This window comes from Terrapene carolina, unplaced genomic scaffold, assembly GCF_002925995.2.
Source record: "Terrapene carolina triunguis isolate 2854851 unplaced genomic scaffold, T_m_triunguis-2.0 Scaffold95, whole genome shotgun sequence".
Taxonomy (NCBI): domain Eukaryota; kingdom Metazoa; phylum Chordata; order Testudines; family Emydidae; genus Terrapene; species Terrapene triunguis.
Genome location: NW_020664446.1, coordinates 11,522,271 through 11,549,628, shown reverse-complemented (window position 1 = coordinate 11,549,628; position 27,358 = coordinate 11,522,271). Strand labels below are relative to the sequence as shown.

The following is a 27,358-nucleotide window of genomic DNA, read 5'->3' as shown; positions in this document are numbered from 1 at the left end:
AATAGACACTGTTTACTAACCTGCCTTTTTCTCTCAGCATATTCGACACCCACACCTTCCATTACTTCGAACGATAGGAACAACAACAAACGGGGGGTTTTTCTTTAAAAAAATCATTAATTTAAAATAATAAAAAGTTCATATACTTTTAAAGCAAAACAAACGTTTAATTTTTGAAAAGATTAAAAACACCCTTCATATTCCCAATAGCATATTCGTCAAACAAAAAAATCCGAACGAGTGGTAGTTTCGGCTCAGCAGATTCGACGCAGCACATTTGGTCAGCCAGTTATTGGGGGGAAAATGATGGAAGCAATGTGAAAAACTCAAGGATTAAAACGACCTCGAATATTATTATTGAGTCACCCTTCCCTTTGGGAGAAGCGGAAAGCGGAGCTATACAGTAGAATGGAATGTGCAGCAGCGGATAGGGCGACGCTGCCGGGAGGGAGTGGAAGGTCTGTTGCAGGGGCTGTGGGAGGGGGGAGATCCAGGGGTGGGTGCGCGGTTTGGCCCCTCCCGGGACAAGTACCTTGGGGCTTCGGCCCCTGTGGCAGTGGGGCGGCTGTTCCCGTAGAAGTGGGTCAGGCTGTGGGGCTGTGCCCAGGGACACCAGACATCCCGCCATCAGGGGCTGAGGTGGATTAAGATTTATTGGGGCCTTGGACACCCGGAACAGTTGGGTCTCCCACACCCTGGGGGCCCAGGGCGTGCCAGAACTGGGGGGGGACCTAAGGGGGCTATGCCCATCCACTTTTTAACATGGGCGTAGTAGCCTCAGGCAGGCACAGGTTGCATAGGTGCAGTTGGGGGGGCAACTCCCCCCCCCCCAGTTGCAAGCCTCAGGCCAAAGGTGACAGGAGGAGCAGTGCCACACGTGGTTGCTGCCTCAGGCACAAAGCCCAGACAGCAGCTGGTGTGGGCAGCCTGCCAGCGGGAGCCAGGCACAGGCACTCGCACTCAGCGAGCCCAGGTGTGCAGTGGCCGCTGAGGCCAGGCTAGTAGCAGCAGGAGCCCTCCCTGCCTGTGACCTTTCCGGGGCTCCCCGCCTCCTCCAAGGCCAGGCAGGGCCTCCTTTCACCGCAGAGCTTGTCTACAGGCTCTGGGGTGGGGGCAGGAGGCCGTACCAGAGCCCCTGCCCCGGGTCCTACTGGCAACAGCATGCCCAGGGGGTGGGTACACAGGCCAAGGGCTGCTCTTGGGCACTCTGGCCCCTGCTCAGACAGGTGGAGGGTCCTGGGCCGCTCTTACCACTGCCTGGCTCCAGCTTCTGGCCTGACCAGGAGGCGGGGCCTTGGAGGGAAGAGGATGAGCAGGGGGCAGGGCCACAGTTCCAGTGCCACGGCCTCCCCTTTCTACCCAGGTTCTGGTGCTCCTGTGGGGGGGCCCCCAAATGGCTGAGGCCCGTGAGCCTGGGCGTTAATTCACCCCTGATTAGGGGATTTACCTTATATATGCAATGATACACCCCATCCCCCCTCAGAAAAAGTAGTGTCCTGATTTTTCACACTTGCTATCTCATCATCCTAGGTGTTCCAGTCCCCCAGCCTTGGCCCAGATGGGGGATGTCTCCTCCCACTGGGTCAGTTTTCAGCCCCTCCACTGATGTGCTGGCCGTCTGAGCCCAGAGGTGCCTTTGAGGCAGAAGACTACAAGTGTGACGTGTGAATGGACCAAAGGCAGGGCCTGATCCAAGTCCCCTTAAAGTCAATGGAAGATTTGCCGCTGACTGCAGCAGGAGTTGGATCTGCTCCATAAAGCCACTCAGTCTGTCACCTCATACTGCTTTTGTTCTGTGGTCAACCACATACATATTAAAATCTCATTTGTTTTCAAGCTCCCACCTTTCAGGCCCGCAAGGCCCTGGAAGGAATCTCTGTCAGATGTGGATTTGCAACCTCTAACATGGCTTTCCAGAGTCTGTGATTATCTACAGCACTCCAGTGGAAGAACAGTAACTGCAGCAAATGGCTCCTTCTACAAATAAGTACACCTATGATCCACTTTGATTTGATTTAACAATAGCATTAAACTATACAATCCTCCTCTGAGTTCTTTTAAAACTAGAGCTCATGGCCTTTCAGACCCATCTGTGATGGCTATCCAGTTTGTGGCCCAATGTAACATTTCAAATAGAGTTCAAGGGCCTTTCAGCTTCAGGTCTAGGGAAATTAAAAAGGAAAAGCATTAAAAGAACAATCCCCAGACTTAGGAACATTGAAATACTATTGCGTAAAGCTGAGGAAAATATTTGATGTGTTGCTATTTTGCCATGTCTGAAAATGATGGGTTGGAAGAAGATATTTGGGAGTACAAATCCATTCGGAAACCAAAGTCAGTATATCAAAATAATAATTCAGTGAACATCTCTACATCTGTGCAGAAAGCAAATGATGGGAAGTGCAAATCAAAAGGAAGTGGAGGTAGGAATAATAAAAAAACATTTGAAAACAAGGACAAGTCTAAGAAAAGTGAACAGGGACCAAGACAGAAATGTATTCAACCACTTATAAACCCTGACCAGAACTTAAATCTATCTAAAGATGACCATATTGTGCAGTCCCAGGAAAGTGTAACTACGCCAACAAAGCGAAGCAGGACTTGTAACAAAAAACAAACCACACCAAATGCAAGGCCAGTTTATGATGGATACTGCCCAAGCTGCCAGATGCCTTTCTCTTTACTGTTAGCCCAAACACCTCGGTGGCATGTTACTGAATGTTTGGACACTCAAGGATCCACTGAAAAAGGTAAGGCTCTGGTGAGGAGAAATAGCCCATTCAAATAGATTGTAAAGGTTATTCAAAGAAAGTTGCTTGAAATTTAGGTCAGATTTAGTAGTATAGAACCTCACATCAGTTTGGAATCTGAGAGAATGTATAGTATGGTTGGAATGACTATTACAATGTTGTTAATTGTTTATCAGCATTGTTTATCAGATCTGGGGCTGTCTGACCTCTTTTTCTGAAGCATTGATAAAGATTGAAGGTCCAATCTTAGAGGTGTTACACTCAACTCTCATTGGGTTGAAATAGGAGTTGAAGGTCTTGAGGGTACTGCTTGTTCAGCATCTCACAGGTTTGAGATCTAAACCACTGACACTTAGGTCTCAATCCACAATGAATTTTTTGCTTCCTTCTGCCACAGAGCCCCTCTTCTTGGGGTGGGGAGGAACATTGGCCCACGCCATTTGTCAGATTTTCCAGGATACTTACAAAATTTGGAAGCTGAAATCAAGATTTGAATGCTCGGTCTACCAAAGACTGGCGCTGATATATTTCAAACCTTAGTCTCAGGGCCTGTGTACTTTAGCAACCCTATATTGACTAGGTCTGCTGTGAGAACACAAGAGATCACAGACTTATTTTAGTATGGGAGAGGAGTGGGAGCAAGGGAACTGGGACCCTCTGACATACAGTTCTATGTGATGAGATCCAGGGCTTTCATGGGTCCATGGAGACCTTGTAAATCTTCCGGGAACCTAATCTGTGATTTTAATATATCTCTTTTTGTTTGAAAAACAGGAAGTACACAGCCAGGAAACTTTAACTTAAAGTAAAGACTGCCCCTTTTCTTATATCTTTTTCTTTTATTGAAGGGATGTTTGAAGTCACTGTTGTTTTATGAAAATGGAGCCCTTAGTTTTTCTATAGTTTTAACTGTAGGCAGATATATCTGTCACCTTACTTCCAGCTTTAAAGTAACAGCTGTAGAATCTTGCTGTTTGGCACTGATTTAGCCACTGATCCTAACATTCTCAAAAGGATTAGGTTAGTAAGACATGGACCTCAATATTCTGTGACAATGTTAAACAAAAAAAGAGAGACAGCTACTGACTATTTCATAACGTTGAACATACAAACACTAATTCCTGTGAATAGTTTCAATAGCATTTAAAAAAGTTCATTGTATCCCAGCTGACAACTATGAGGTAGAATGTCAGGTTGATGTGATTCAGAATAGCTCAGGCCTGGCACTGGCCTCAGACAACTCTGTTTATAAGGGAAAGCTTTTAACAGTTATGCCATAACATTAATATAAAATCACTGTATTTGTTTGTGCTAAAAATGCCTTTTGACAAGATATCAAGAGTGTGTTATTCTGTTTATTTCCTTAGAGTGTCCTGATGGTCTACTGTGCACTTCCACCATTCCATCGCACTACAAGCGCTATACCCATTTCATACTTGCTACAAGCAGAGCAGGGGATTATTTTGTCAGCTCTTCAACTTATAGCCCAGAGAGAAAGTTCACATGCTCTGATGCTACTAACTCAAGCTGTTTCTCAGGCCTTGTGGATGGAACCTCACAGCCTGAGAAACTGACCAGGAATGTAAGAAATGCCTCAAATGAGGATCATACATTGGTGATACAGAGTTCAACACAAGCAAAATCTCCAAATGTAAATACTGTGTCTTCCACAAACATCCTAAAGCCCCAACAGACTCTTCTACTTTCACAGTCTGCAGATGATAATGGCCAGCTTGAGTCTTTGGATTTTCCATTTTCTCAAGGAAGCGAAGCTAGTGGAGATCTGGATAGTCAGAATGATTCTAATCAGTTAAAGCTGCTACTTCCAGAAGCTGACTTCAGTGACTGTGAAATTTCCTACTCTCCACTTAATACTGATGAGGAAAATGAAGAGGAAACAGAGGAGGAGGAGGAGAAGAAAGTAAAAAATTCACAAAAGAGATTATTTCACACCCAGAACTCTGAAGATGAGAGCACCAAAAAGGAGGAATCTAGCTGTATGTTGTTTACTAAATTGGATTGTTCTCCACTTCAGCAAGTACACAGGTATGGCTGCCTTAAGCTAGGTGGTTTCATAATACAAAATGAACCTTGTGAAGAATTGAATGGACTGAGTAGTTTAGATGGTTTTGTTAAGCCTGTTTCTCAGGAGCACATGAACAACATGTTCTCTAATTCAGGAAGTGCTGCTAATCAGTTAAAACACCCACAAGGGGTACTGACTGCACAATCCTCTCTTTCCCTTAATTATGAGATAACTAAGAAGGAATTTGATTGGCCAACATTCAGTGCCTCTGTTTCTAATACAGGTAATTTGGAGCTAAAAGATTTTAATGCTTGCCATTTGGATTATGCCAACTTGGCTGTGGGTGATCCATCATTGTCCTTGAAAGTCAAAGAAGAAGGTGGTAGATCTTTTCTGTCAAGGCAAAGTGAAGTTTCGAAGGAACCTAGTAACTTCCTAATCAATAGAAATAAAATGACTACTAACACAAGTGGAACTATATTATACCAGAAGGGTTCACAGCCAGTAATAGAGGAAGAAGGAAGTCTTCCTAATACAGTAGCTGTACCCCTTCCCAGTACGATCTCTCAAATGCTGCCATCTGTTTCTGTTGCAAATATGAAAGCCAAATCTGTTTCAGCGAAAGAACTGAAACAAATGGACATTGGTGCTTTCTTTGGGTTAAAACCCAAAGCAAAAGAAGAGAACAAAGGAAAGAAACATTTTGGTGAGGGAACACAAGCCTCAAGTCCTATAACTCCCAATGGAAAGAGGCCCAGACAACAAAAGAGAAAAGCTGAAGGATCTGTGGGGGACATAGATGCGGTCACAGAAAGTTCAAATAAAAATGGAATCTGTGTAGATACAACATCTGGTGTGAAGCGAAGTTGGAGAAAAAGATTTAGAGAATCATCTTCTACAGAAGAAGGAACAAAAAACAAAAAGTGTCCCTTTTATAAGAAGATACCAGGTGAGAAGTAATTGTGACTTTTAATTCTAATGGTTGAATTTAGAACTGTCTAGTGGATATAGCTTTTTTCTCATTTTAATACGAGGCTTTTTTATTGTTTCAATGTAAAAAACCTTTTAGGCCCCAGTCCTTCAAAGGGGGTCCACCCAAGTGGAAATCATTAAAGTTAGTAGGGATCAGGGCCATAGACATTTACAAGATTACAGCGGCTCATTCTATGAGCGAGCAACAATGAAAGAAGGAAATAAGTTTGTAAAAATATAATCTTTTAAAGATACTGCTAGAAAAATAAACTTGTTGACTTAAATTATGTTTTACAGGGCAGGTCGCCTAAGGAGGAGATTTTCAAAAGCATCTAAGGGATTTAGGAGCACCTTTGAAAGTGAGACTTATGCTCCTAAATCCTGTAGGTATCTTTTCAAATCTCTCAACTAATGTTTGCCTTGTCTAATTCATCACTTGTAACTTTTACATAACTTTATTTTGAAGCCATAAGAAAGGTTGGCTAATAGCCATTTATAGAACAAAATGTTTGTCACTCTTGCAATTACTTTACCATAGACTAAGTACACTAATTGAGCTTCATTTTGTGTTTAAGGTATAGTATTACACGAGAATGATATTCTCCAGTGTTAATTAGTAGCATTCTTAAAAAATACTTTCTAAAGCTAAAGAAACAGCTCAGAATTTACCAAAATCTCCTCAAATAACTATCCGAAGTATAAGGAAGACTGATCAATAGTTTGAAAAGTTTTTAAACTTTACAGATTTCAGATCACCAACAGAGGATCATCTTAGTTGTGCTTTTTAATTCTGGAATCCTGGATAAAGATACAAGGAAGATGGGAGTTGGGGTAGTAAATGTAGTAAGCATGTAGCCTACTGTCTGTGACCTTGATCCAGCAACCTGATGCATGCAGGTAGACCCTTAAACTTGTATGGAGCCCCATGATGTCAGTTAAGTCCTCCAGATCCTCTGCATGTACCAGTCTGGAGGATCGGGCCCCATATCTACAATATAATTGTCAGTTTCCTTGGCTGCCTGTCTAGCTTTTGTTTTGAACCACATTGGTTGTATGCGAAATATTTCTGAATTTATTTTCTATAATTTTTCAAATAACTTGGAAATGTACTTTTCAAATGGATACATCTTAATGGGTTGAATGGCATGGGAGCAATTATATGAAATTTTGGTGATTTTTGGAATATATAATCAAATTTAAAGAAAATATCTGCCAATAAATTTGATAGTTTTTTTACATTATTGATTTCTCATTTGCAGAGAATAGAAAAGACTCCTTACATCTGTTTTTATCATGAGAAATAATAACTCATTTAAATGTATAATACCAAATCTATGATATATAACCATCAGCAGATAGAGATTTTTTTAAGAACCAGGTCAGTTGCCTGCTAATAGTAGTAACATTTAGCAAGAGTGTTATATGTATGGAACTGGCATGGTGGAGATTGGAAGTGAAATACATAGTCAGTGCTTTGGGAAGCTTGCACAGTGTAAGCATTTCAGAAATGCCATTTTGAATACAGATGTATGTTTACTCAGTTTATCAGGTATAGTTGAAATGTAGGATGGCAGATGAACAACAGGTATTTATTTGGGAGGAATATGTCGATGTTTGTATTTGAAGATTGTTTAGTTTGCTTAGTTATGACTTTAATCAGTGAAGCTATTTCTCTCCTTGCTGTTTGCATAATGCTCATGTCTGCAAGCTGCATTTGTTCTCACATACTCCTTTTTTGTTGAATTCACTATTTTAATGCATTTTCTGCTTAAAAGAGAAGAAAATCTGACCAGTAACTGGCTGTAGCTACTCCATGCATATTAATTGACTTGCTCCTGTTGTATTTATGTTGTAGGAACTGGTTTTACAGTTGATGCATTTCAGTATGGCGAAATCGAAGGCTGCGTAGCCTATTTCCTCACTCATTTCCATTCTGATCATTATACTGGCCTAACAAAAAAATTTACATTTCCAATCTATTGTAATAAGGTAAGATTTCCTAGGGTTACTTGATAATTACCACATCAGTATGCAACTATGAATGAAAACCAAAAGAATACAGTGTTCAGATTCTATGGATATAGAACCAGAACCTCTGCTGTGGCTGAGGAGCATTTGGCATGGCTAATTTGGGTAAAAGAAGTATCAGGCCAGTATCCCAGAGGCTGCTGTAACTAGCACCAGTTGCTAACAACCCCAAAGAGCTGATATAGTAGTGATGGATCAGACAGATGTAAGGAAGGCCTTATTAGATCCTCTTTCTTGAGCCAGCTGCAAGGAAGTACGTGAGGGGACCAGAAGTTCTCCCCCTACCCAGGAGTTTCTGTAACCCAGATATAGCAGATGTTATAAGAGGCTGAAGCACAGGCCAGTGTTGGAGCCATAATTTTTCATCATGCACACATTGTGCTCTGTGGCTTTGAGATCCTTCTAAATATTTACAATATAATCTAATAAAATTAAATAATATTTAGAAATTCCACAATGCTTATATCTTTAAAGAATCTTACGCACCATCCCTGTGATATAAACAAGTATAGATATTGGGATTTGGAGGCATACAGATTACTTTTCCTGCAAGCAGGCAGAAAGTCTGTTGTAGAGTCAGGAGTAGAACTTAGGGGTTTGTGGCTCCAAGTCTCAGGCTCTAAACACCAGAGATGCTACCTCTGTTTGTAATGGTCCTTGCCATAACTCTAGCCATACTGTGTGGTATTTATACTTGGGTTTTTACTTGATGGCACCATTGGAAAAATGACTTTTAAAAAATAAAACCTGAGCACAGAAAAAGTGAACTTTGTTCCCATTAATTGTTTTCCCCTGAAATATTTAGATGTTTTTCTTTCTTTCCACATTAATTATCAGGTAAAGCACATGGGGTTGATGTGGTCCTTTTGTTTGTTGTCTCAGGGTATGTCTACACTAGACATGTAAGTCAACCTATATTAGGTCGACTTACAGCCACCACAGTAATTACTGCTGTGGTGCATGTCCACACTATTCTCCTTGGGTTGGTGGTGCGTGTCCTCACCAGGAGTGCTTCCACCGACCTAAGAAGGGCAGTGTGGGGAGCTGAGAGCCCAGTCCCTACAGGAAGCCCGGCTGCCCCACAGGCTTGTGGGCTTCTGTTAGACTGCCCACCGCTTCTGTTCCCTGTTCCCCACTGGAAGCAGGGGAAGCCTCCCGGGGCTTCTCCCCTCCCTGCCAGGAGCTATGGGAAGCTGCCCAGGGCTTCTCGCCCCTGGGGAGCAGGGTCCATCTGCCCCAGCTTTTCGGTCCGCTCCCAACTGGGAGGTGGGCAGCCTTGTCAATTTCACGTCTTGGCTCCCACCTGGGAGCAGGGTTGGAAGCTGCCAGGGTTTCTTGCCCTGGCTCCCAGCTGGGAGCAGGGTCCATTCTCCTACCCTGAAACTGACAAGACACCAGTGTAAGGGACACAGTGTCTACACAGATACTGTGTCGCCTTGACTACACCGACATAAGCCTTATGCCTCTGGTGGAGTTATGATGTCAATATAGTAGGGTACTTACATCGGCAGAAGGAAGGCTGTAGCGTAGACACTGACATAATTAGGTCAACATACACTGCCTTATGCCAACCTAACTATGTAGTGTAGACCAGCCCTCAGTACTAAACTCTTTCTCTTTTGCAGATAACTGGCAACTTGGTGAAGAGTAAACTTCGAGTGCAAGAACAGTATGTCCATACATTGCCAATGGATACAGAGTGTATAGTGAATGGAATCAAAGTGGTCCTGCTTGATGCCAATCAGTATGTATCTTTGCAGCTGAATTATATATATCATTTGCAAATAGTGAATGTCAAAGATAAATTATTGTTTAGAAATGGTTTATACCTTCATGATTTTTTGGCTTCAGTGGATCCGGAAGTCTAAGGATAATTTTTTTTAAAGTGCTTAAGTGATTTAGGAGCATAAATGTTGTTTTCAAAAGTGAGTTAGGGACATAGGAGGGTAAATCTTGGTCCTGCTAGTGAAGGTAGGGGGCTGGACTCGATGACCTTTCAGGGTCCCTTCCAGTTCTATGAGATAGGTACAGCTCCATATATTTATTTTATAATCTCATTGAATGCCAATGAGACTTAGTCTTCTAAGTGCCAAAGTTACTTTTAAGAATAGGAATTCGGCTCCTTTGAAAATTTTACCCTAAAAATACTTTGTGTATTTGTAATGAGCTCATCACCAAGATATCTAGATGCTAGTGATACAGAGTGCTTTAATTTTCACATTTCTTTACAGACATTAATCCTGATTGATACTTAGAACAGCTCTCTGAAGTAGGTAAGAAAATAGAAGCACAGCAAGATTTAGGACTAGGGTTTCCAAAGTGGTCCAGATTCTGAGTGCTTCAGTTTTTAATGCCCAATGTGAGGCCTGCTGGGCTTTATTTTCAGAGATGTTAAGAACTTTACAGTTTGCTGATGACAATGGGAGCTTCAGATAGTGAAAATCAGGCCCACGGGGTCTCAAGCTGGACACAAAAATCATTTGACAGTTTGAAAATTCGGCTCTAAAAAGACCTGATCTTGTTCCCATTGAAATCTTTGGCAAAGCTTTTATTGAATTCAGTGGTGCAGGGCCAGACCTTAACTGTCCAAGGCCATGTAGACAGTCTTTGGTAATGTTAGGATTAGAATTCAGTAGCTCCTGGCTTTCAGTCCTGAGTTCTGATCATTTTGCCTCTTGGCACCTTATTTATGTATTGGAATAAAAGTCCTCTCTTTTTAGTATATAAATTTAAATGCAGAACTCTGTTACAGCTGGTCTGAATAATACTTATCTTAGGACTTGTTTATGGTTTGAGAGATAAGATTCCTTGCAAGTCCTTTGAAAACGCTTGCTGGGAATGAAAGAAGCCTTGCAGCTTATGTAATTTGGACATTTTCCCGTTTTTCCTTCCCCCTTCATTTTAAAAGGAATATAAACTATAGGTATAAAGTTCAAGTTTTTGGAGCACTGACCATCTCTGTCTTCTAAGCTATGATCTATGGCCAGTGCTTCCTTTTTTTTTTTTAAACTTCTGTATATGACTCATGTCCAAAATACTCCTATTTTGGCTGCCCAGTCTGAGTGTCTGCCCTGCAAAACAAACTAACTTTGGTGAGGAGCTGCACGAGGAGCAATGGACTCACTGCAATCCTAGCAAACAGGGAATGGTACCTACCCAACAATAAATTCTGGATGCAGGATAATGTTTAAAATCTGTAAAGAGAACTTACAAAGCAAATATTGCACCAACGCCCACAGCACTGAAGATGGCACCTACAATTATTCAATTTCTATTTTTCCTAAATCATAACAATGCCTCTTCTTTCCCCAGTCTGCCATTTCCAATTCATATTGGACCAGAGAGACTGATAAACATAAAAAGATGGGCCTGGGACATCATTTGTGCCACACGTGCTGAAAGACTGATCAACACAAGAGGCAGCCCATGCTTTATTAGTTGTTTTGTTTTCCCATTGTCCATCTAACCTAAAAATTGTAGCCTATTAATAGGACTTAAACAGGGGTTTATTTTTTTAGCTTCACTGGAATTGGAAGACGTATGAAACTTTGCACTTAAATAGCACTTCACAACTTCAAAATCCCGTGTAGATATTAATCTCCCAACAGCACTGTGGGCAGTTAATATCATCCACATTTTTCAGATGGGGAAACTGAGACACGTGAGAGGTGGTGGCTTGTTTATGGTCGCGAGACAAGTAGGTGGCATAGCTAGCATTAGAAAGCAGGAGTTTCTCGGTCTCGATCTGCCAATGCGTGGGGCTGATTATCTGTGATTTACCAGGCTTTATCTCCACTACTGCTTGAAAGCAGTGTAGTTTGTGTGGTAATGGATGCCACTTTGGAAGTAAGAATATGTTGTGTTGTTTTTATTCCCCTAGTTGTCCAGGTGCCACAATGATCCTTTTTTGCCTTCCCAATGGAACTGTCATGCTACACACTGGGGACTTCAGGGCAGATCCTTCTATGGAGCATTGTCCTCTTCTGATCAGTCGAAAGATTCACACCCTGTACTTGGATACTACGTAAGCTAGTATATCCTTCTTTCCCTGTCCCAACAACAACCGTGTGTCCAATAATAGTACTTTATATCTAAGAAAATTAATAATATGAGTGACATTGTGTTTTGATACTCACTTAACTCAGATGAGTGGTATGTAAAGAAATAAGGTATTTGTTAAAAGGCCATTTACATAATGTCTGTTGACTTTATATAAATAGGGATATAATCATTATGTGTGGCATAAAGGTTTTTGCAGTATTCATTTGAGGTGGCCAAATTAATCATAAGTGGTATTCAATTGTGGGTGCCATTTGTCCCTGTAAAAGCGGAGGTTTATAAAATTGAAACGGGCTTTATACAGGTCAGGCCCTTAATGCAAGAAACAAACCTTCAAACAACGAAAGGCTGCTAAATGTTGGGGTCAGTTGTCCAATTTTTCGTTAGACCTTTCGTTGATTCATCCATATGAAACTGTTTTTCAATAGATAATGACTAATGCCCAGTTGCAATTCTTTTATTTTCTGACCCATATTCTATTACTGTGAATGAATAATGCCTTATTTGACAACTATGTGCATGCCAAAAAATAAGACCTATGGATGTAATTAGTATGTGACACAAACATCCAGCTTTATAAAAATAGTACTCAAAAGAGGGAAAGATTTCAGTAGTCATAGTGTCAGATGAGTGAATATTGGCAGTGTTCTTAAATGTGCATATAGAAAAGAGTGTGCATAGTATAACTTAAAATGTATTTATTGAAAAAGATTAAAGTTTAATCTTTAAAAACTTACCATATGCCACCATGATTTTTAATAAGTAAATAATAAGTTGAATTGATATTGATGAATAATTTGGCTTTCTCTTCCTTATGTCATTGTTGTGTGCAGTTTCTGACAAAGTCTACTTATAAAGTAGGATGCCTCCTGTATTATGCTCTATTACATATTCATATCCAATTTCCATTTATTAGATACTGCAGTCCTGAATATACTTTTCCTTCTCAACAAGAGGTTATCCAGTTTGCTATCAACACTGCCTTTGAGACAGTAACTCTAAACCCACGTACATTGGTCGTCTGTGGAACCTATTCCATTGGAAAAGAAAAGGTCTTTCTAGGTGTGTAAATGGACATATCAAATCAAAATGAATATATTCATCTCTGAATGAATGTAAAATGAGCATTTCCTTAAAGTATGCATGAAGGTAGCTTAGGCTCAACATTTAGATTTTGTGGATAGCAAAAGAAAGTATGGCTGTCGATTAATCGCAGTTAAGTCTCACGATTAACTACAAAAAATTAATTACGATTAATTGCACTGTTAAACAATAGAATACCAACTGGAATTTAGCAACTATTTTTGGATGTTTTTCTACATTTTCAAATATATTGACTTAAATTACAACACAGAATTCAAAGTGTACAGAGCTCACTTTATATTATTTTTATTACAAATATTTGCATTGTAAAAATGGTAAACAAAAGAAATAATATTTTTCAGTTCACCTCATATAAGTACCATAATGCAATCTCTTTATAGTGTAAGTGCAACTTACAAATATAGATTCTCTCCCCTCACCTCCAACTGCACTCAAAAACAAAACAATGTAAAACTTTACAGCCTACAAGTCCACTCAGTCCTACTTCTTGTCAACCAATCGCTAAGACAAACAAGTGTGTTTACATTTGTGGGAGATAATGCTGCCAGCTTCTCATTTACAATATCACCAGAAAGTGATTCTATTATTGTTTAACAGTGCAATTAATCGCGATCAATTTTTTTAATTGCTTGACAGCCCTAAAAGAAAGTACATTTTAAAATCTAATATTAATTTTTTAAAATGTCAATACGTTTTTTTTAAAATTTCAACTAAAAACAAGTTTGATTGAAACATTCATCTGCCATGTTTGCAAACTTAACCAAACCATGTTGTGCCATTGCATAGAATGCACAAAGTGGCTCCACACAGAAAGTGAAACTAAGCAATCTAATTTATTTAACCATACCAAGTGAAGTGCCAATAGTTTACTTTAAAAAAACAACAACCCAGCATCACTGGTGAGATTATAAAACTTGTTTTCAATTTTAATAATTTCAAGTGCTATTAGTAACACAGTGAAGGAAATGTAATTATTTTTAAACTTCAATTCTATTAACACTTGTTTCCAAGGATGATATGTATTTCCCTGTAAAATGAAAGCAAGTCATACAAATGAACAATTTATTAAAAAATTTCCTAGCCATTAACTGCATCTTTCTGCTATTTTCTGTCTTTAAGGAAACCTGTTGTGCCCCAGGCTTAAATCAGCGCAGTGATTACCTGACTGTACTTTGTAGAGCAGACAGCCATGCAACATTCGTACTTTTAAAAAGATTTTAAAAGTCATTGGTACTAGAATTTCTCTCACTGAAATTCAGGCCATCATTAACATGGGTTGTTTGTCCCTTCTTCAGAACTGTACCAGGTTCTAGTGTCTTAAAAGAAATGTCAGTTTGCTCCCTTGAACATCAATATATTATTGAAGAGGTATGATTTGTAACCTATTAATATACTTTTACTACTCCTCTCCCTGCAAATAATTCTGAAGCTACAGTACAGCAATCAGTGTTTGCCAACAGTTATCACAGTTCTCCTCTATATATTTTAGAATATGAAATAGCTTTGTTGGCAGGCATGGATTTTTGTAATGGTGATCACTGAATTAGTGAGATGATCAGGAACATCTCAGGGCTGGTCCACACTACCCGCCCAATTCGGCGGGTAGAGATCGATCTTCTGGGATCGATTTATCGCGTCTCATCTGGACGCGATAGATCGATCCCAGAAGCGCCCCCCCGTCGACTGCGGAACACCTGCTCGCCGAGAGGAGGAAGCGCTGTCGACGGGGGAGCCTGCCTGCGCCGCGTGGACCCGAAGTAAGTAAATTTAGTTCGATATAGGAAACGTCGACTTCAGCTACGCTATTCTCGTAGCTGAAGTTGCGTTTCCTATATCGATCCCCCGCCCCAGTGTGGACCTGCCCTCAGAAACAACAATGGAAATCTTTGTTATTTGCAAACTGTCTCTTCATCATGTCTGATCTTTTCTCTTTCACCCTACAGCAATTGCTCAAGTTCTGGGCTCTAAAGTGAGCATGTCCCAAGATAAATACAAAACACTGCAGTGCTTAGAGTCAGCAGCTGTTAATTCCCTCATCACCATGGACTGGAACAATACTTTGCTTCACCTTCTTCCCATGATGCAAATTAATTTTAAGGTAAGTGTAGAAAATATCATCTGCACCTGTTGACTAACTTTAGCTTGGATACTATAACAGCAATAGGGTGTCTTTGGTGCTCTTTGCCACCTGTCAGATCATATTTATTTAGTGATGTTTTGACATATAGCAACACATTGAAAATGAGATGCAATTAAACATTAGTAACAGGCTCCAAACATAATGCACAGAAAGTATAATTTCACTCTAATGTAGTGTTCATGGAACAAGATTAGATGAGACTTGTTCAAAGGCTTGCTGTTTGTGGCCTTTTTTGAAGTAGGTTTTATTTAATGATTGCAGCATCTCTCCTATTAACAATTAATATACTGTGACACTTAGTCCCTGGCTTCTTTTTTTCCATTAATTTGTGTGTTGTAAAAAGGGGTTTTCTTCCTCAAACTTCCTCTCTTTTGAGGCAGTTAATAAAGAGATATTGTCAACTTGACAACTAATCAAAATATTTTAATCTTGTGGTTTGTTGGTTTTTTTTTTAAAGTCATTTCAGCTATGACACATGCCCCTGGGTCCACTGCCAGTTTTTATGGCTTTACATTCACATTTCCTCATTTTAGACAGTTTTTCTTTCCTCTGTTGCTGTGTGGAAGACCTGCACAAACCGCAGAAGGAAATGGACTATATGAGAAACAGTGAAACTGACACAAAATGTAGTTAAATGAACATCATGATCAAACTGAAGAAGAAATAAATTCCCATCTTTCAGTTGTAAGAATATTGGGTGTTACTTGTAACAATAGTAAGTAAAAGGATTTTAGACAGATGTGTTTTATTTTTTGTTAAATTGACTTTTGCGTACAAGTTTTATACAAGGGAATCAAGTACCATCTGTATTCCAAAGAGAGATTCAAGTTCTATTGGGGGTAATTCATGAGTGTGTGTGAAAGATAAAAATTCATTCTGCTAAAGGTGCCAGATTGGTAATCTAGAGGATATTTTCTGTCCATAATACAGGTACAGTGGTTTAATGTCCTCTGCACTGCCCAGCCTATATACTTTTATATCTAATTTTCTTTGCCCATTAGTACTTAGCCTCTGTGCTAGCCTGCCAAGAATGGTACCTGTCTGGGAGCGGTGGGGGGGCGGGGGTTATGATATGATCTCAGAGGCTTCATTTCAGAAGTATTCATAGAGGATGGAAGAGATAAACATGTTTTTATTTTAGTTTTTAAAAGAAGCTTCGTTCCCCCTTCTTATTTAAAAGCTAGAATATTGACTCCCATAAAAAGCAGATTAAAGGTGAGTTTATAGGTCTGCGTTGATTTTATCAGAGCATATACGTCGAGGGAGAATGGGAGAACGGGAAAACCGTGCATTTTGGAAGTAGATTTGACAGTGCAGATCAACAACAGGCAGTCAGCACAGACGGGGGGAGCTCTCTATTTGTTGTTTGCTCATTGAGATACATTGCACCCTTTAATTGTAGGAGAAGTTGGTAAATTCTACATTACGCCTTAATGTTAATGTACAGATAGTAAGTTATGTTTACTGAATCTCAGGGAATTTCCATGTCATGAAAGATGCATAGTGTATAGGCAAATATGTCTAGCCTTTAAATAGGGCAATACTGAAAAAGAAATAAAAACAGAACAATTGGACCATGTTTAAAGGTGATATAAAACAGAGAGGAAGTGATGAGGATGCTAATCTGGGACTCTGGGGTCCTGGGTTCGGTGCCACAGACTGCCAATGTGACCTTTGGCAAGTCACTTAATCTCTCTGTGCCTCATTCTCTATCTGTAAAATGATGATACTGTTGTCTTACCTCATAGGGGTGTTGTACGAATAAATACATTAAGACTGTGAGGTGTTCATACACCAGTGATGGGGGCCATATAAGTGACTTAGGTAGATAGATAGATAGAAACACATGTGCCATAAGTCAGAGGTTCTCAACCGGGGGTCCATGGCTCTTTGGGGGGATGTGAGCAGGTTTCAGGGGGTCCGCCAAAGTAAACTAGAGAGCAGGGACGGCATTAGGGTCACTGGGGCCCAGGGCAGAAAGCCGAAGTCTGAGCCCCACCACCCAGGGCTGAAGCTGAAGCCCGAGCCCCCTGTGGCGTGGGGTGCTGGGCAGTTGCCCTGTTTATTGCCCCCCCCTGTGGCGTGGGGTGCTGGGCAGTTGCCCTGTTTATTGCCCCCCAGTGGTGGCCCTGGCTCAGAAAAACAGTTGTTGTGGCACAGGTGGGCCATGGAGTTTTTATTGCATGTTGGGGGCTCTTCAGAAAGCGAAAGGTTGAGAGCCCCTGCCATAAGTTACACTGTGGGGTGGAGGGAAAAGGCCAGGGCTGTACAGGAAAGACAACCAACCAGAAAATGTAAGAAAAAACATTTGGAGGGAGAATCTTTTTATCTTTCATCATCCTTTTTAGATGCTTTTCCTGCTAAAATCCCATCCTTCTGTCCCTTTAGTATGTAAGTTACAGACATGTCATTTTACCATTTCTGTCACCTCAGTGTGGCCTCCAGTTACCATTATGAGGATTACTTTTCCCCCCCAAACAAAAGAACCATCTAGATCTGCCAATGTGATAAGCTTTCAGTGAAGCCAATAGCTGGAGTCGGAGTGTCTGGGTGCCAGTGATGTCGTTAAGATGTATGGAGATCACAAACTCAGTTGAACAGGCGTTAAATGCTTAAGGATGAGCCCATGTAGCATTAACCTGGTGTCTGTTTAGTAAATGTGTGAAACTCAAAAGAATAATATTGTAAGCAATAAATCAGCTGGTATCTCATAGTCTGTTGTTTGGATTAAGGAATAATAAATAATGTCATTTTTATATACAGTATACATTTGTTTACCCAGGTGGTTCTTCCCTCTTTTATTTTTTTCATGCTCATCTGAGCAACCTTTGTCCTGAATTGCAGACTCATTACCTGGGAAATCTGGCTACTTGTATCCCCTCATTACCGTCATTTTACAGTCATGTAAAATAAATAGAAACATATGTACACCACACCGTCATTTTAATCGGTTTTATCCTTGAACCCGCACTGTGAGTTACAGAAATATTACCCCAGTTTTACATATGGGGAACTGAGAAACAGTTGATTTGCCGAAGGTCACACAGGAATTCCCAGTCGAGTCCAATGGTCTATCCACTAGTCCATCCTAGCCCTGTATCCGGATTTCTGGGTCTGCCCCACATCCTTTTGATATGCAGTTTGTTCAGTCCCGAGCCCTATTTAGCGACCAGTCCTGATATTGTTACTCAGCCCCATTGATTTCTGATAACTAAAGCTTTGTGCTAGCTAAGAAACCTACAAAGCCTCTGAAGTCACTCGGGAAATTGTCTCAGTCAGGAGCTCAGGTTCAGCATTTAATTTATGTTTTGAATCCATCTGTGATCTCAAACATCAGCTGGCTTTTAAGAGATGCATATCACTATTGCAATTTCTCCTGTATTGCAGCAGTGCCTAGAAGCCCCAGTTATGTACCAGGGCCCCATTGTGCTAGGCACTGTACAAACGCAGAACAAAAAGACTGTCCTGGCTGCAAAGAGGTTACAGTCTTGTCAGTTTTAAGGATTGTGCTGCAGTTCTTCTCACTTGGACGGTTAATGCCTCCCCAATAACCTGCTTCCAGGTAAAGAACTGAAAAAGAAGCTCTAAGAATTAAACAGGTTTTCCATGATTGAAGGTTAGTGTAAGGTGATAGATCATGATAAAACTGTGCAATTTTGAAGAACACTTTTTCGTGTTTCCACAGCTGGAGGTTCCCTGGATCAAATCCGGATGGCTTTGGCTTTTATTTCCACCCAGTCAAGTCAGATTTTGCCTCTTCTCAAACTGAATATTTTAAAACTTGCCTGGAACAAAGTTATCCATGAGATGGTACTCAGAGTGGGGTAACAAAAATGAGCTCAGTGTTATGAAAGAGTCTTGCATTCACTGACTTCCTTCTTCACTCACAAGTCTTCTGTAGTGATCAGAGTAGGCACATTCACTTCCTTCCAAAATGCCAGCCTCCCAGTAAAATTCCACAGATTCATTAGGAAACATACTTTCTTTTAAATATAATTGTAGGGATAACTGATATTTCTTTTTGATAAATATTCTGATACTTTGTAGCTGCACTGTGCAAGTCATACACACTCATGCACTCTTCACTTCATTCCTCACAGCCCCTTTTTCTAACCTCAAATTGCTCCCTAGCGTTTTTGCTTTCTCTTGTATATCTTACTTTTTATTCACTCTCCCTGATTCCCAAACTAAAGAATCGGAAGTGTGTGTAAGTTGTGCCTTTTTTTTTTTAACACTTTTGTACATCTGCTTAATTCCAGATTTCAATTTATTTGGCCTCTGCGCCTTCTTCCCATATTGATTTCCAAGAGCATAATCAAAACAGGTTCTTTTTTTTCATTTTGGAACAAGCTACTTAATTATTTGCCAGTATGTAGTTTAGCTCTCCATGTATGGTTTATAGGTGCTACGTTGATTCAGCAGAGAACCTTACTCATCTAAAGATACTTGGCTAATCATAAAAAACCACAGAAATCCCTCTCCCTTTCTCCTAAACAGTGACCAGAGTTTAAAGATTGTTTTAATATCAGTATCTTCAGCCTAGACCTGAAGCAGACAAATATCACTACTCTAAGGTTCTGTACTAGTTAAGATTATGACCTAATAATAACAGGTCAAGTAGCAGGCTGGGCACTAGAAATTTCAGTGGCAGGGCTAAGGATCAAAGTAGACTTCTGTGGCTCCAGTGCATCCCAAACAGGTTCCTGCCATACGCCCTTCCTTGGGCTCCATGCTTGTCAGCTAAGTTCTGTGCCGTGCAGAGGGTGTGTATCCCTCTCCCTACCTGGGTTCATTCTTCTTTGTACAGCAGATCTGCACTAATGACCATTACAGCATTGAAGGTGGGGGCTGTAATTGCCCCAGTAGAGTGTATATATAACTTTTTATCTACAAAGCTTTACATACATTGAATAATAGTTCTCACAAAAAAACCCAAGCTAGACCAGGAAGGGCAAGTCACATTGCATCAAAGAGTGTACCAAAGAAACAAACCCAAACCTGGGAAGCAAGCACACCCTTTTTGCCCTATAAATAGCATCCCTGCTTGTTATCCAAGTCAAAGAGCAGAATTCAAATCAATATTCTCTATTTGTAGTTGTTACAGTTACGACGGCTTTCAGCCTGGTACTGGGTGAGTGTGGTCAAATATTAACTAGTAATTTTGCAGCATTTTCTTGAGACCAGTAAAGGAATCAAAGTTAGATATTAAAATAAAACTATTTACAGACATTATATCAAGTGGAGGCAAGATGCAGGCTACAGGTTCACATTCTGGATGTCCTTTTTCCAAATCCTTTACTGTGCAAAGCTTTGTTTTTGAAAGCAAAGGAAGAATAAAATAGATTAATTGCTCCAGTAATGCAAATGGATTTGCTGTGTGAAAAGAAAGGGCAAACGGGTAATTCAAAGAGACTGGTTACTTCAATGGAATGCTGGTTTGACTACAAAAAAATGCTGGGATCATTTAAATACTGATGAATATCTGCTCTTGAATAAGTAAGCTGCATGGAAGTGTTGTCAGGGCTGATTGTAAACTAACCATTTAATCATGTTTGAGCCTTCTCATACCCTATGGGATCCATTTGCACATACTGCTGCTGACTTCAGCAAAATAGTAGATAACAGGCTGTCATGGTGATTGAAGGAAGTTGATTGAGGAATGAATTATATTTTCCGTTTTAAAAGGATGAAGGTTTTGGAGCAATATTGACTGAAGGTCTGAGGAATTTTTTAAAAGCGTATGAATACGTTTCTTGTTTAACTCTTTATGAAGAAGCTCTGAAGTTCGCCATGTTCTTGTAGGAAGGAAGCCTTCTCCCCCCCTTAAAAATATTAACATTAAAAGAATTCCCCTTGCATCACAAACATCTGTTTGTAACAGTGAAATCATGAGACCTTTTCCATTTAAATTCATAGTGGAAGAATTTCAAAGAGCACAAGCTTTTCAGGGCAAGGACTGTGTTTTTGTATGTATTCTATCCATGACTTACCACAATGGAGTGCGACTGTAATATACAGGCATTAGGGTGGGATTTTCAGAAGAGTCTAAGGATACTACACGACAGTTAAAAACCCACAGCTGCTCTGTACCAGCTGCCTCAGGCTCGTGGACTTGGGCTAAGGGGCTGTTTAATTACAGGGTAGACGTTTGGGCTGGAGCCCAGGCTCTAGGACCCGGCGAGGTAGGAAGATCCGAGCCCAAACATCTACAACACAATTAAAGAGCCCCGTAGCCCAAGCCCCATGAGCCTGAGTCAGCTAGCACAGGCCAGCCGTGGGTGTCTTATTGCAGTGTAGACATAACCTACGTGATTTAGAAGCACATTTGACTTTCAGTCAGACTGAAAATCCCACCCTTAAAAATTAACAGTATGTACCCGATTAATAAACTCATAACAAAATCTGAGAGCAGGCTAATCTCATAATTGTTCTACTGAATTTTAGATCATCTCTACTGGAACTGCATGTACTGTCCTTGTTTTTTATTAAGACAGGAGGAGCAAGTATAATGCATGTGTATTAATCTTATGAAGAGTTGCAGTAAGAAATGTCAGTCTCTTTACAAATGAATCATGATGGGCAGATATAGTCCTTTTAGGCTTCTGATTGCCATCTTAATGAAACCTAACCTTTTCCACTGTACTAGGTAAATGGAGTCTTTGAAGAATGGCCATAGCTCCCATTACTGAATAAAGAGTGTACTTATTTATTTATGGTCCTTTATTTTCAAATGTGCCTGTCTTGGTAGTTCTGAATATTGCTATCGAGTTTCTACTGGCACCATGGTGCTGCTGGTGAGAGCATTTCACTTCCCTTTCCCCAAACTCTGCAGCATCTGCAGGTTCAGTTATTCTCTTTTCTTTTAAGCAGTCGTTATTTATCTTGTGTTCTTCTTCCTGCTCCTGGCTTGTTGTTAACTGTTCTGAAATCTAAAGTCTTGTAGGGCTTTCAAATAGACAAGGTGGATATCTATAGTACACATGTGAAACTGATTTCCTATTTCTGACTTCTCTTTATGCCAATGTAGGATTGAAGATTCCTTACACTTCTTCCTCTCCCTCTCTGACCCTTATTCTTTTGCTATCCCATAAACAAAATTGAAGGCCGCCTCACGCAAGTTATGAGACTTTCAGGTCAGATCTTTGGAGTCAGTTGAGTTAAAAGACGAGAAACTGTTTCCTCAGGTCATGTTCAGTTTGGTTTTTGGAAGCATGGTCTAGTGGTCTAAGCAAGGGAGGCTCGATACATATCACAGGAAGTGACTTGCTGTGTTGTTTTATGTGGGTCACTTACTCTCTCTGAGCATCAGAGTTCCCATCGGTAACACAGAGCTAATAGTATTTGTTTGCATTTGTAGAGCATTTTGAGATCCTTAGCTGAAAGGTGCTATTTAAGTATTAAGTATTGATCATAACTGCTTTCTAGCCAGCTGGCATTTAAAACAAAAAAAGGGAAAGTGCCCATTAAAATGTTGTACAAAAATATAGTTTAATCTCCAATGTCCCCCTATCCAAACCCCAAAACCTTTTAGACGATTGGATCATGATGGTGGTGGTGGTGTTTAATAGTCTTCATGAATGTGCTGTTTTTTATTAACAGGGCTTGCAGAACCACTTAAACAAGTTCTCAGAGAAGTTTGACCAAGTTCTGGCTTTCAGGCCCACTGGATGGACTTACTCCGATTCATGTCACGCTCTGGCAGATATCAAACCTCAGACCAGGGGAAAGATCACCATATATGGTACATGCACTATAAATGGCTCAGTACATTTAGTTCTGTGTGGATTGTTTGCATACATTTTATTCTAGCACCTCTTACTGTTCATCATATTATCCACTTATTGGTTTCACTTCTGCTAAGAAGCTGAGCAGATAAATGTCTCCAGCATAAGTCTTAAGAATTGACCAGTCTGGAACACTGTAAATGCAGATTTTAAATACTGTTTCCTCTAATGCCCCTCTCTCAAAAAAACAGTTTGATCTAATGGCTTTAAGACAGACACTGACTCCATGGGTAAAACGCTATTCCCATTTAACTCAATAGGAGTTTTGCCAGGGATTTCAACAGAGCCAGGATTTCACTCCATATATGGTTTCATGTGAAAGACCCTGTGCCTGCTGCAGAGCTTCTGTAGGTACCAGCCTGTTTCCTCTGTTCTTATTGGTGCAGTCTCTGGCAAACAATTTATGGATGGAGTTAAATCTCCTAGAAAATCTCTCCTCTTGTCACTCCACAAAGTAGCTGGGGTCACCGAATTTGCACTAATGATTGACACTGTAGATCGATCCTAGTTAATCCTTCCAATAATGAAGTCTGGATTTTTACTTGATCCTTGGAGTAAAGTTTAAATCTCCATTTAATTAAAATATTCTTTTTAAGTATTTCTTTGTTTCTTGCAAAAATAGTTTTAGTCAGCTAAGCAGACTGCCTGAGGTACCTTTGCATTCTTTTGCTACAGGGATTCCTTACAGTGAACACAGCAGTTACCTAGAAATGAAACGATTTGTCCAGTGGCTCAAGCCACAGAAAATCATCCCCACTGTAAATGTTGGTGACTGGAGAGCCAGAAACATGATGGAGAAGCATTTTAGAGACTGGAAGATGGAGCCTACTCAGCAGAGGGAAGAATGTACGTTCCAAAGGACGTGTGCCGGGGGAGGGATTGAACTACCCAGGACTTTTATCTAGCCTTCCTTTTTCTATGAAGCCTCTTTGAGAAGAAACAAGCTGCCATTCTCCTGCAAGAGAGAGTATGGTCATATTCTCCCCCAAGTGAGCCTAGCTTTCCTATGTAGCCATTAGCCTATTTTCTCCTAGCTTACACTTTCAAAAAAACTGCAAATGTGTCTTACACTGAATAATTTTCCAAAATAACCTGAATTTGCTTTCCACCAAACTATCCAGTAAAACACTTAAGGACTTTCATAAGTTTAAGCACCTGAATAGTCCCATTGACTTCACTGGGACTGCTCAGATGCTTAAAGTTCGGCACATGCTGAAGTGCTGGATAACAGCCTAAGTTTCACTCCTCTTTGCCATCTTTTACTTGCATGATATGGCTTTAGGATGTTGCAGAGCTCAAGGAAAGAAACTGAACCATGATTATTACCAGTGTGTCAGAATTATACACTCTTTCTGATATCCGTCTAATGTCCAGATGTATGACACTGGCCTTTAAAATGGGGAACAGACCACCCCATTTTACTAACGGTACAAGAGGACATTTGAATTAAGGTGGTATTAATTCATTTAAAAGGAGGTGGAGTTTTCTGTCATTTCAGTACCAAATCAAGCGTTTCTGAGAAATGACTGAGGGGATGACATCAGTTTATGTGGCACTGTGTAAATTCTGAGGGCAGGTTGTTGCATTGGGAGGGAGAGCTAAGGGGTTGTAACACTAATGTTTTCACATATCTGCAAACTTTACACCATAACAGAGGACCAGTTTGGGCTGCTACAGTATTGTGCAGTTAGGCACTTTGTAGAATAATGAATGTTTATAAAGATACACAAGGATGGGAGTATTTTTAACGTTCAATATATGTACATTTTTATAAATCTATTTTAAATAAAGACTCTAAATTAAGCCTGTTGTTTTTTCTTCAGATAAAGGCCTTCACAATTAAGAGGAAGTGAATGTGAGTACATGTTGCAAGGCCAGCCTAACGAGCCTTCTTCATTCAGAATGCCCATTGAAGACACTGTGTGTTACACATGTGCCCTGGGCATGCAGGATTGGTGCCATACTGTAGCGGGGTGGTCACCCACTCCTGCCGGGAAGGGCTTAAAACAGCCCTGTCAGAGGGCTGGGGCAAAGGAAAAGCTACTAGGCTGATTGGGGAAGTAGCTGCAGCTGGGCCACGCCCCAATCAGGCCTCAGCTGGCCCTATATAAGAGGCTGGGAACCAGGAGCTCAGCAGTCTCTCTCTAGCTGTAGGGGGAGATGGATCTGGCTGCAGGGACCTGAGCAGAGTACCCGAGTGGAGCAGGGCTGGGGAAAGGCAGAGGAGCTGGGGGAGCTCCAGCCTGGAAAGCCCCAGGCTGCGGCCTAGCAGAAGGCCAACGGGTACTGGGGGTTGCAGAGGGCAGCCCAGGAGTAGGCAAAGGCAGCAGGTCCAAACCCAACCTTGCCTATGATGAGTGGCTTTTACACTACAGTCTGCCCCAGTGAGCGGGGGCTAGATGATGACTGGCAGTAGCCCATGACTGAGGCAAGGTGGGGATTAGAGGGTTGGGGTTCCCCAGAGAGGGGAGGCCCTGGGAGAAAGGGGTTCCTGCCAGGAGGCAGCACCCACAGAAAAGGGGCACCGGGGTCCTGGGAGGGACATGGGGCCAGCGGCAAGGCGGATCACCGGCCTGCAGAGGGCGCTCCAAGGTTGGCAGAGCTAATTCCCAACAGAGACCAGCAGGAGGCGCCCGCAGGGGTGAGTCCCGCACTGCTACACATACCCTGGGTCATACAAACATTTATGTATGTTTTTAAGCATGCATTTGGTCCCACTGAAGTCAATGAAACTTCTCAGGTGTTTAAAATTAAGCCATGTGCATATTTGCAGGATCAGGTCCTAAGTCTGCACATATAGGCTGGTCTCTCCTCTGCAAGGGAAGCAAATACTAGGAGGTGGCAATAGTAATATAAGTTTTGCGTGCCAGGCTGTTTTCCTGAATCCTGCACAGTGTTCACGTAGTTTAAGAAGGTGCCTGTGGGCTTTCACACCAGTATTTAATTTAAACATCAGAATAAGATTTAATTTCCGGATTCATTGCATATATCTAGAAGAAACAAAAAAAAAATGCATCATGTGTCAAAAAACATCAAGGAAGGGAAAGTCTCTGGTGCATTTTCTTGGGAAAAATTTTTCTTTACTGATCTTTGAAAAAATTATCAGACACTTTCCTATAGTAGTGAGCTCTGTGTTTTTGATGAGCAAATAGTCTCATAGTTCTCCTTCTCAGGGAAATAATATCCCATATAAGTCTTTTTGTTGAAAAAGATCTTGTCTACATTACACATTTTTCAATTAGAAGCAATTACGTTTAGATGAACTGAAATGTGGCAGTCAGTTACATAATTGTATCTACATTAAGCAATTCAAAAATCTGAGATTCTGTCCGGTTTTTCTTTAATATTGAATGCTAAACACTGGTTAATCTCAATTAATTATGAGAATTTCTCTCATCACAGGAGCTACTTAATACCATTGATTAGAAAAGCTTTGCACAGGCATCCATCCTTGGATCAGGCCAGGCTGTGTTCAGCACAGGAGTGGGAGTCATGAAAAGTGGTTTTCATGCTTCACCCTGATATTGGGGCTGATTTGGTTCCTGGCATAATGTAGAGCAGCCTCAGAACTTCTCTAATTTGTGTTGGCTGCCAACGGTCCTTAAGAAGATGTTCCACCAACCAGGAATAACCAGAGCACAGTTGAGCTCTGGCCATGCTCACTTCCCTCTGAACATGCCACCTACACCTGGGCTAGAAGCAATGCAAATCAGAGACTGAACTGACACACAGTCTTTACTGGGACCTTGTCTCGGCGGGGGGATGTGCTAGAGAGTGGGGCCATGGCCACGCACATGAGAGAGAGAGAGAGCTGCCCTAAGTTACACCGGGGCTTTTTGAGCCCTGGAGCAGCCCTGAATTGGAATGACAACAAAGATGGATTAAAGCTGCTTTTGTTCTCTTCCTCTGGGCTGCACCTTATCTGCTCCCCTTTCTGGAGATGTGGAACAGAATCTCACCCCCAGCGTTTAGATTGTCAGCTACTTGGGACAGGGATGGTCATCTTATTCTATGCGTTCACAATTACTAGAAGAGGTGGACTCTGATATTTGACAGGGGCCCCTAAGTGCTATTGCAGTACAAATAATGTGAAGCTATTTACAATCCAAGCCCCATTTTGCCTCAGATTTTTCAATTTGTATATTTTCCAGTGTAAATAGATTAAAAGTATGTTTTGAGTACAGGAAGGAAACAAGATGATATTGGCGGTGATCAGACAAGATTTTCTGTAGCAAACGATGAGAGAGAATTTTGTTCCAAAGGGCAGGCCAACAAAATAAATTGTAAGCGAAAACTGTTCCAGTATTGGCTAATTTTGTACAGCATATGTAGTGTGGTGAGCACACTGAAAGACACAGCCTAATTCACAAGTGAACTTCCATAATTCTGTTCTCATGGACTGGTGTCCCATGACATTATAGCCTCGTAATTCAGTTGCTTATAATTTACTCTATTTAATAAGGAGCCAAATGTTAAAACTAACTTTCATTATAAA

General features: G+C 40.9%; 1 protein-coding gene across 2 annotated transcripts; it reads left to right on the top strand.

The window, feature by feature from the left end:
- The first annotated feature begins 372 nt into the window (after positions 1-372).
- DCLRE1A (DNA cross-link repair 1A) lies at positions 373-24,666 on the top strand. Of its 2 annotated transcripts, none has more exons than XM_024193485.2 (10): positions 373-458; positions 1,531-2,750; positions 4,118-5,725; positions 7,604-7,737; positions 9,402-9,520; positions 11,657-11,800; positions 12,752-12,897; positions 14,883-15,037; positions 22,679-22,820; positions 23,539-24,666. In XM_024193485.2, exons 2-10 carry the CDS (start codon positions 2,255-2,257, stop codon positions 23,766-23,768), a joined length of 3,174 nt encoding a protein of 1,057 aa, XP_024049253.1. In that variant the 5' UTR covers positions 373-458; positions 1,531-2,254; the 3' UTR covers positions 23,769-24,666. The 2 variants fall into 2 exon arrangements, with proteins under 2 accessions (XP_024049253.1, XP_024049254.1); XM_024193486.2 differs by lacking the exon at positions 373-458 and adding an exon at positions 607-639.
- The last annotated feature ends 2,692 nt before the right edge of the window (positions 24,667-27,358 follow it).